The 11018-nt window shown below is 36.2% G+C and overlaps 1 protein-coding gene across 1 annotated transcript; it reads left to right on the forward strand.

Moving 5' to 3' along the window:
- Window positions 1-10304: 10304 nt before the first annotated feature.
- Window positions 10305-10748, forward strand: LOC107921538 (uncharacterized mitochondrial protein AtMg00810). The gene has a single exon (XM_016851378.1). The coding sequence runs from the start codon at window positions 10305-10307 to the stop codon at window positions 10746-10748; it is 444 nt and encodes a 147-aa protein (XP_016706867.1).
- The last annotated feature ends 270 nt before the right edge of the window (window positions 10749-11018 follow it).

Consider the following 11018-nt stretch of genomic DNA (forward strand, 5'->3'; position numbering starts at 1 on the left):
TATTAATTTGCAATAAAAATGGTTAATTTGCATGTTTTAGGCTCAGGGACTAAATTGAATAAAAATGAAAAGTTGGGGGCAATTTTGTAAAAATGTCAAAAAGACTAAATTGAATAAAATAATTTTTTTACTGTCTAAATTAATAAATTTAATGATATTATTAATTTAGATCAATATCGAGTGGAAAATCGAGGAGAATAGAAAATTACCAAGTAGCCATTGTACTTTGACATTTCTGTGATTTGGCCAGGTAAGTTTGTACGGTTAAAATTTAACATTCATATACATAGGTGATTGATATTACATGATATAATATACATGTTCCATTGTTGGAAATGAATCATTATTTGAGTTATAATATTGAATTTAATGTTCGGTTTGAATTGAATACGGGATAGAGTACATTCATCTTTTGGTATTTTACGAGGGTTTGGAATGGAGATAGTATTGGAGGGATATATCCGTATATTACCCAAGTAAACTGAGGTTCAGCATTTGTTGTGAACTCTCGCGTTATACTTTCTGTTTGACATGATTCGAGTGGATCAGCTCTTATGAGCTTCTGTTGGCATGTTTCGGGTGGACCAGCTCTTATGAGCTTCTGTTTGGTGTATTTCGGTTGGATCAACTCTTATGAGCTTTTGTCTGGTGTGTTCGGTCTATCTGACGATGTATTGTTATCAGTAAGTCGTTCTTCGAATGGAAAATCCCGGTAAGGTAATCTGTTTAATGAATTTGAAAGATTGGTTATTTATTGAATAATGATCTGAACATAAATGAATTCAACAGTTGAGATTGTGGATGATGCTTAGGTTTATGCTAAGCTTATGGTTACACTATATCATGTTTAATATTAATGATATACATTGAAATGGTAAATGACAAAAATAAGAATATGGTTATGTTCATGAAAAGGTGGTATGATTCAAAATGTGTATTTTCTTACAAAATGGTTTATCATGTGATTGACCCCAAATGAGTTGTATACATAAATGCACTAACTTGTGTATTGATGATGGTGATTAGGCTTATGTCAAGCTTGAGATTATGATTGATGTTTATGCTTATGTCTAGTATTATACAAATGAAACAGGTAAGAAAAAGTAATGAAACGGTAAATTCATTATTGAAATGTGATATGATGAAAAAGGGATTGATGAATTGAATGATGTACTTATATATGAGAAATTATGTATGTTATGGATGAACTTACCTAGGATGTGAATAAATATGCTAATTAGTGAATTGATGTTGTTATTTAAATTTATGCTTAGTAAATGGAATGAAAAATAAGTGAATGAAGTAATTCATAGTTTTATGAAAAGGTTAATGATGGTGTATAATGTTTTATAAAATCCTATTAAGTTAGGAATGAAAAATATATATGATGTTGATAGACTTACTCATTTATGAGTTAATGGTTATGTAGTTGATAAATCTTGAGGCATTAGTATAGGTTTATATTTAATCTGTAAAGTTCATTGTTGAAATGGAATGTTATGTTTACAGTCTATATAAGCTTACTAAGCATTCATTTCTTACGTAGTTGTTTTTCCCTTACTTTACAGATTATCGGAAGCTCGATTGGTTTGGAAGCTCATCGAAGATCTATCACACTAACCAGCAATAATATCAGTAGATTTTGATGTTTTAGTCAATGTTATAATGGCATGTAGAGGTGGATTTGTGTTGAATGATCTAATTTTTGTGATATGCATAATTGTTATTATGGTTGATGTTCTTATGATATATTGATGCCTTGTTCGTTGATGTTAATATGGTAAAATAGATGCATGTTTGGAATGACCATATTTGGTATGTTTATAATGAGGCCAAGTTGAGTTATGCTTTGAGGTAGATATGAGCTATTTGAAATGGTATAGATGTGATCAAATATGGTGAGTTTATGTTAAAGTGATATAGGTCAACTTATGATGGGTTTTGAGATGGTAAATGAATTAGGTGTTGATGAATGAAATATGTTAAGTATTTGTATATGTTTAGGTAAATTGTATGTTTGCATTTGGGGTGCCTATATGACATATTGGTTGAATGGAATTTGGTTATTTTATGCATGGTTGAACATGTTTTGATGTTTTGGTCATATGTGCAAATGATATTTAGGTGCATGTTTGAGGTGGGTGAAGGAAATGGCTTGATTTTGACCAATTTCTCGTCCATACAGCCTAAGACATGGGCGTGTGTCTTAGCAATGTGTGCCGCACGGTCAGACGACATTGCTGTGTGTCCCTTGTAGGTTGTTAATGGTTGCTTTTCAAAAGTTGCATGACCTAGCACACGAGCTTGTGGCTTGGCCGTATGACCTAAGTTAGTGAGTTACACAGGCACGGACACGAGTTGGAACACAGTCGTGTGTCCCTATTTCGAATGTTACACGGCCTGAGACATGGACGTGTGTCTCAGCCGTGTAACCCCTACAGTATAAATTTTTTTAACTTTTTCCTAAACTTTCTAAATGTTTCAAATTTAGTCCCAGACTGTTTCTATTGTATTTTTTAGGGCCTCGAGGGATCGATTAAGGGACGTTATGAATTTATTTGAATGAAATTAGAATATGTATTGCATTGATGTATGAATTGAATAGTTTACTATTCCATTTGTTCTGTAATGCTCTATAACCTTGTTCCGGCAACGAATACGGATTAGGGGTGTTACATAAACAATGATATAATCATAAAGAAACATATATCTACATATCATTACACTACGAACTTACCTAATATATATCAACAGTAGACTCGTAGGGACTATTCCGTAATTTTTTTCCTTTTCCTCGATTTTCCTCTGTACGAATCAAATCTTGATCTATAATAATTAAATTCAATCCTATAAAATTCAAATACACATCCTAACTTAATTTTATGCATATGACCATTAAGTTTTCATTATTTACACATTTTCCTTAACTTTTTATATTTTTCACAATTTAGTCTCTAAACCCAAAATTCCAAATTTTAACAAAATTTCAAAAATACCCAAGCTAGATGAATTCATTTCCATACTAGGATAGTCCATATTTATTAAAAAATCACAAAAATTCTATGTCAATTTTAACATTTCATCAAATTAGTCCTTTAACTAAAACTATAACAAATTACTTTACAACCTAGTCCTGGTCAATAACCAATACTCAAATCCATCATTAAACATAAAAAATTACAAAAATTCATCAATGGAAAAATCCAAAATCCTTAACAGTTTCAAAAGCGAAGTTACGGGTTAGCTAGACCTAGTTACTTATATTTTTGTAACAAAAATTTACTTATTTTTTATTTTATTATGTTTTTTTGTTATTTTATCTTTATTTTTAACATTAAAAATAATGTATAAAATGCATAAAAATTACCTACTAGCCATCCTCTAAGTAAGAATGGTGTATTTACCACATATATCCTTCCACTTATGCTAACTAGAGGTGTCCATGGGCCTGGCGGCCCGGCCCGACCCAGTAGCCCGCCCGAAATATGAGAGGTTTCGGGTAAAAATATAGGCCCGAAATATGGGCTTGGGCAAAAAATAAGGCCCGTTTAGAAAACGGGCCAGGCCTCAGACAAAATTTTTTGGCCCGGGCCCGGCCCAAAAATATATTAAATATATATATTTTTATTTTTAAAATATACTAGTTTTAGTTTTATTTTAAGTTTTAAGTTACAAAATGTTAGATTTTGTTATAAGAATTAATACAATTAACAATTAATAATTTGATAATTTTACTAACAATTAATACAATTCACAATTAATAATTTTACTAACAAAATGTTAGTAACAATTAATAATTAATAATTTGATATAATTTGATAATTTTAGTAACAATTAATACAATTGATAATTTTACTAACAAAATGTTAGATTTTACAAAATGTTGACTAGTACAAAAAAATATAATTTGATACAATTTTAATAACAATTAATTTTGATAACATTTAATTTTAATAAGAATTAGTTTTAATTTTAATAAAAATATAATTTTAATTTTAATTAAAAAACGGGACGGGCCGGACCGGGCCGAGCTCGGGTTCCATATTTTTTCCGCGGGTCGGGCCTGGGCCTGGGCTTAGGAAGCGGGCTAAAAAAATTTTTTGGGCCCGACCTATGGACAGCTCTAATGCTAACTATGCCATTTAATCATTAAAATTCAATAGCTATTAGGTTTTACATCTTTTGCGATTTAGTCATTTTTAATTAATTAACTAATCAAACATTAAAATTTCTAAACCAAACCTTCACATATCAAAATAATAATTCCATAAATATTTAATAATATTTACGAACTCGATTTTCAAAAAAAGGGTCATAATACCTCACTTTTCGAAACCACTTGATTTTCGGGACAACCACTTATACTTAACCATTAATTCAATTAGCTAAAATTCTTCAAATTAAAATTCAATATTTTCTACACCATTGAAAACATACTGTTACATATCGAGTCAGCCAAGTCGACGGTCAGTTGCTTCTATGGTAGGCGGGTGATGGTAGTGAACCTACGCAAAGAATAGCTTATTATGTCCTTTTGGGTTTCATTTTTTTTCTCTCTTCCAATGGCGTCTCTTAACTTTGAAAGGGTTTTGGTGTGGTAGATGAACAATGCCTTTTCAGAACAACCCCCCGATTCGATCCACGGTGTGTTTGGTTGTCAAACTCGTGCCTAGACATTGCGATGGGGATTAACAACGTAATGGTGATGAAAGGGAAAAAAACCAAAAGGAAAAGGGATAAAGGAAGAAAGGGTATGTGGTGAAGTGATGAGGAAGAAGAAGATATAGTTTCACATTTCAAAAAACAGAGAGAAGGTGGGATAGGTTCTATGCAAAATTAGTGGCAGGTAAAAAAAACACAGGTCAAAAGGGGTCCTGGGAATGCAACATGTGGTGACGTGCGAGTGACCAGCGCTACCACGCTAGCAAAATCCTAACGTCGTTAGGCTCAAGTACCAAACTAGTGGATGGAAAAAAAAGTTTGGTTACCAATCTGGGACAAAAAAACCATAGGTACCAATTTGGGAGAAGTGGATAAGTTCAGGTACTAATTTTATATTTAACCCTTTTCTTTTCAAAAATTTCTCTTGAGTTTTCTTTTAGAAAAATTTTAACAATCTTTTCAGATTGTGGGGATTATTTTCAAGCTTTTTCTTGCCAAGTTTTCTTTCTTGAAAAGGGAATTAAATTCGTTTGAAGGGGGTTGTGGATTCATCTGGTTTCCAAGGCTCCTTAGGACTTCTATACATCGATTTTTATATTTTTCATCTATCTTGTTTAGTTTATTTGTTATTATGTTGTTTAATTGTTTCTAATCTTTAATTTGGATTACTTGTTCTTTTTATATTTTATATTTATTATTTTAATTATTGCTCTTTTTAATTTTTAAATCTGATTTAGATTTGTTTACATTTCAGGTTGTATCAAACTCCAAGTTCTCCTTCATTCGTCTAGAGTCCTAGGCAAAATCTGTGACTTGGACAAACTTACGATCCTGTTTCGCGCACCCTCCCTTTATCAATTAGCCTAATCTTGATGATGTTATAAGATGTTGTGTGACAAACTCTTATAGAGTTACTAAGATGGCCACAAAGCTTACAGTAGACAATATTTCGTGAAAACTATTGTGATGAAAATTGTTGCTGTGAATTTCAACAAGGCCTTTGTTGATTATTTTTTTAATTGAGAGACGAAAAACGCCATTGTTGGTTACCAAAAGATGAATTGTTGAAGTTATTTGGTTGTTGATGACCATTGTTTTTGTTGGGCCGAAAATTACTTAAATTGAGTCATTCGAGAATAGAAACTATAACTAGAGGATTGTGTTTGCACTCTTCGTTTTTGAAAAAAAAATTATTATCAAGTAGTTTTTTATACAGTTCTTCACAGTTGATAGTGCTTTCACGAGAACGGATGGTGGTAGAGATACCTTTGTACTCAAGACCAACACCTTGAAGAATCATGACAACTAGCTGAATATTTAATTCATCGAGACCTGATTTAATTTCATAAAGATAATCAGTAACTAACTTATTTTCTTTAATGATGCGAGCAAGATGACCTTGGAGACTAATAATTCTGGTTTGCGATTTACTAGCAACTGTTGTGTGTAAAGATTTCCAAGTCTGATGCCCAGCCCAAAGGCCCGCCCGAAAAGTGAAAGGGTTCGGGCAAAAACATAAGCCCAAAAAATAGGCTTGGATAAAAAACGAGGCCCGTTTAGAAAACGGGCCAAGCCTCGGGTAAGATTTTTTTAGCCTAGGCCCATGCCAGCCCAAATTATGTAATACATATTTGTTTTATTTTTAATCATTTTAAATTTTAAATTTTACTTTTCTAATTTCACTTTCACTTTTGTGCCTTCCTCCTCTTATTCCCAATTCCAGAATCAAAATCCCTAACTCACCACCACCTCCACCGATCCAGCAGTGCTGTCCGTCGGTGCTGCTCACCAGTCACTAGTCACCAATCACCACATTCATCTCCACCTTCCACCTGCTTCCTCTGTAGTCGGCTCCCACCTGATTTCCTCAACTGACTCAGGTAAGAAATATCATTTTCACTTTCTTTTTATTTGGTCACCGAGAAAATGAAGGAAAGTTTTTGATTCTATTTTATGTTCCCTTGCTTTATTCACTCTGTTTTTGTGTTGGATTCTTTTGTATGTGGTTAGGGTTTGCTGCACTTACTAGAAATCTAGTAAAGTAAAATACAGTAAAATGGTTAGTCGTTATTAGAGTTTAATATAGTTCTGTTAGTTTCTGTTATAGCGTCTGTTATAGTTAGTTACAGAACTAGTTAGGGAACGGTTTCTGACCTAGCATTAAAATGTGTAACACACTCAAGTTAATCATGATGAATACAGCATTCTATTTCTTGTATACTCTGAATCTTAACATGGTATCAAGAGCTAGGTTTCTTTTGCTGTAAACAAAGTTTTTTTTTTCTTTTCTTCTTTGTTCTTTTCGATGGCTACAGATGATGTTTCAGACGGAGCACAAGTACCTGAGACACCTCGACACTTCTCCAACACTAGGGAGGCTGCACATTCACAGGGAAATGACATGGTTTGTGCATCGACAGTCCATTATTTCTCCAAGCATGACACCATCAAACTGTCCTCACATAACTTTTTGTTGTGGAAACATCAACTTTTGTTGATTCTTGAAGGATATGGGCTTGAAGGGTTTGTTCTCGGTACTATTTCCTCTCCTCCTGCTTTTGTTGTTAATCCTGATGGTCAACAGGTCAAAAATCCAGCCTTCGTTTTTCATAGGAAACAAGATAAGTTTCTCGCTTCCTGGCTATTGTCAACTGTTACAGATGATATCTTAATTCATCTCACTAATGCTAAAACTAGTTGTGCTATATGGAACACCATTGAAAAACGATTTAGTGCAAAGTCCTCTCTAAAGATCTCGAGCATGAGTCATGCGTTATATTCCCTAAAGAAAATAAATCTTTCTGTTAAAGATTATGTGGCTAAGGTGAAACAACTTAGTGATGATTTAACTGCTGCTGGGAGTCCTATATCTGAGCAAGGACAGATAAGTGTCATCTTAGCTGGCTTGTCGGTTGATTTTGAGTCTGTTCGGGTATTTGCCTCTGTTACTCCTCTCTCTCTTGACTTGTTAACTGAAATGTTACTCGACTGTGAATCACGTCAATTAGAGTTGTCTACAGAAGTTTCTTGTCTAGAAAATTTGGTAACTCGACAATTTGATAGTGAGGCTGTTTTGAAACAGTCCTCTGAGCCTTCAAACTATTCCCAGGGGTCTAAACAAACCTATAGAGGACAGGGTCGAGGTTTCTCTCGGGGACGATCCCGTGGTAATGGTCGGGGTTGGTCTCGCAGTAAGCTACGGTACCAATTGTGTGGTAAGGTGGGGCATCTGGTCCAAACCTGTTTTCACAGATTTGATGAAAATTTTTTAGGTGTTGCAGCGTCTGATACAGTCTAGGTCAACTGTCATCAACTGCATGGCTCCAGTTGCTCTTCCTCTGCTCCTACTTGTTAAACAGTGTTACATTGCTGTGGTTCCTCTAGTCACGGTCAACCGGCAGTAACTTCACAATCAGAGTCTGTTCCGTATCCTGATTCGGGAGCTACAAACCATATTACACCGGATGTGTCTGGTCTGACTAATACCGCTCCATATGCAAGTACGAGTCATGTCACTATGGGTAATGGTGCATCTATTTCAATTACTAATGTAGGCTCGTCCACTCTCTTAACTGGTACAAGACTTCTCAAGCTGCAGAATGTGTTACATGTTCCTGCTGTATGCAAGAACTTGATGTCCGTTGGACAATTTGCAAAGGATAACGGTGTTTATTTTGAATTTCACCCATTCTTGTGTTTTGTGAATGACATTCAGACAGGGATGACGCTACTCGAGGGCCACATGCATGAAGGTTTATACTGGTTCCAATTCACCACGCCCACTCCTGTTGCTGCTCCATCTCCTTTGAAATCCAGTTCAAAACTCAGTTCTACTTTGGTGAACAGTGCGCAGCTGTCTTCTACTTTGTGGCACGATAGACTTGGCCATCCTTGTAGTGGCATTTTAACCCGTGTGTTAAGATCTTGTAATTTTCCTTATAAGCAAAATGTTTTGAGTCACGTTTGTACAGCCTGTCAAGTGGGAAAAGCTCACAAGCTTCCCTTTTTCTACTTCAAACACTTTGTATTTGGTCCCCTTTGCACTTGTGGTATCCGATGTATGGGGTTCTGCACATTTACCTTCAAATGGTTTTCGTTACTACATCTCCTTTGTTGACATGTATAGTCGGTATACCTGGCTCTATTTTCTAAAAAACAAGTCTGATGTGACTCAGTGTTTCTTGAATTTTCATCAGATGGTACGAGTACAATTTGGTTGTTCTATTAAGAGTCTCCAAACGGATGAGGAGTGAATATCGTGCTTTGTCTCCGCTCTTATCTCGACTTGGGGTTCAGCACAGGGTTACTTGTCCGTATACCTCGAAGTAAAATGGTGTTACCGAGAGGAAACATCGTCAGATAGTTGACATGGGGTTTTCGTTGTTAGCACGGGCCAGCATTCCTCTCCAGTTTTGGTTCTATGCTTTTGTGCATGCTGTTTATCTGACTAACAGGCTTCCTACTCCTGTTTTGGGTCATTATAGTCCGTATGAAGTGCTTTATAAAGTTAAACCAGATTATAGCTCACTTAAGGTGTTTGGATGCTCTTGCTTCCCCGATCTTCGACCTTTTCAACGATATAAATTGAGCTTTCGATCACAACAGTGTGTTTTTCTTGGTATGGTGCCTCACACCAAAGGCTACAGGTGTCTTGCTGCTGATGGTCGAATGTTTTTATCGAGGCATGTAAAGTTTGATGAAAGTAAGCTCCCTTACCATGATGGTTTCAGCAAGGAGTTCCCAGAAATAAGGGAAAATCGGTGTACGTCTGTTCTTCCGTTAGTCACACCTAATACTGGTGTCATCACCTCAGCACAACCTCTTTTGCGTTCAAATAGACACACTAGCCTGGGAACTGTTTCAGCTCAGTCACGTCTTAATCAGCCTTCAGCTAGTACTTCAGCTGACTCAACTACAGGAGGTTCTTCTGATCAGCTGATCTCACATCAACCATCTCTCAGTACGTCTGTTGACCCCGTTACAATAGTTGAGGAGTCTACTGTTGGTGTTCAGGCTGAGCAAACTGTAGCAACTTCATCTACTACGGTACCTTCAAACTATCACCCGATGCAAACTCGCTCCAAGAGTGGTATATTTCGACCAAAAGTTTTTTCCTCTGTACTAGATGAGACCGAGCCTTCTACCATTACAGAAACTTTTCAGAGTCCTGCCTGGACTGCAACAGCCAATGATAAGTACAGTGCGCTGCTTGTTAACCACGCATGGGATCTTGTCTCCTTACCAGCAGGTCGTCGTGCTGTTGGTTGCAAATGGATTTTCCGGATTAAGAGACATGCGGATGGAACCATCGCTCGGTACAAGGGCGGATTAGTTGTTAAAGGGTATTTACAAGAGGCTAGGGTGGATTTTCAAGAAACATTCAGTCCTGTTGTCAAACCGACCTCCATTAGAGTTGTTATAGCATTGGCCGTGTCTCTCAACTGGCCTCTTCAGCAAGTAGATATAAACAACGCATTCTTAAATGGGGATTTAAGTGGGGATATCTACATGGTGCAACCACCGGGTTTGAACAAAGTGGCTCAAATGGTGAACTTCTGGTCTGTAAGTTAAAAAAGGCTCTATATGGTCTCAAGCAAGCTCCTAGAGCTTGGTTTCAGAAGCTAAGGGAATTTTTAGTTTCCATGGACTTTGAAGTGTCCAAAGCTGATGGCTCTCTTTTCATCCTTCGATCAGGTGAACAGCTGATGTTTGTGCTAGTTTATGTTGATGACATCATTGTCACTGGCAATGATTCTCAGGCTGTAGATCAGTTTGTCAGTCAACTTAATGCTCGATTCTCTTTAAAGGACCTAGGAAAACTTAACTATTTCCTAGGCATAGAGGTTCAATACACAGCAGAAGGGGTATATCTGTTGCAAACGAAGTACATTCAGGACCTGCTTTGTAAAGCGTCCATGGACCAGTCTAACTCTCTTCCTACACCGATGGTAACAAACTATCACCTTTCAGCCATAGATGGAATTCCAATCAATGATGAACATCAGTACAGAAATATTGTTGGCACTTTGCAGTATGTGGTGATAACCAGGCCCGACATTACCTACTCCGTGAATAACGTGTGCTAGTTTATGCATAAGCTGTTAGATGTGCATTTTAAAGCAGTCAAAAGAATATTGCGGTATCTACAAGGGACGATGAACTATGGCTTAAAGTTTACTCGTGCCTCGCGGTTTCTTCTTGAAGGCTATTCAGACGCTAGCTGGGGGTCTGATGTTGATGATCGTAGATCAACTTCAGGTTATTGCGTCTTTCTTGGAGGAAATATGATCTCTTGGAGTTCCAAGAAACAGCAAGTGGTCTCTCGATCCACTGCAGAGGCAAAATACAGAAGTGTT

This window comes from Gossypium hirsutum, chromosome D01 (assembly GCF_007990345.1).
Source record: "Gossypium hirsutum isolate 1008001.06 chromosome D01, Gossypium_hirsutum_v2.1, whole genome shotgun sequence".
In the NCBI taxonomy this organism is placed as follows: domain Eukaryota; kingdom Viridiplantae; phylum Streptophyta; class Magnoliopsida; order Malvales; family Malvaceae; genus Gossypium; species Gossypium hirsutum.

Excerpts from the sequence above, each read along its gene's own strand:
- LOC107921538 (XM_016851378.1), top strand. The coding sequence starts at position 10,305 with ATGGACTTTGAAGTGTCCAAAGCTGATGGCTCTCTTTTCATCCTTCGA.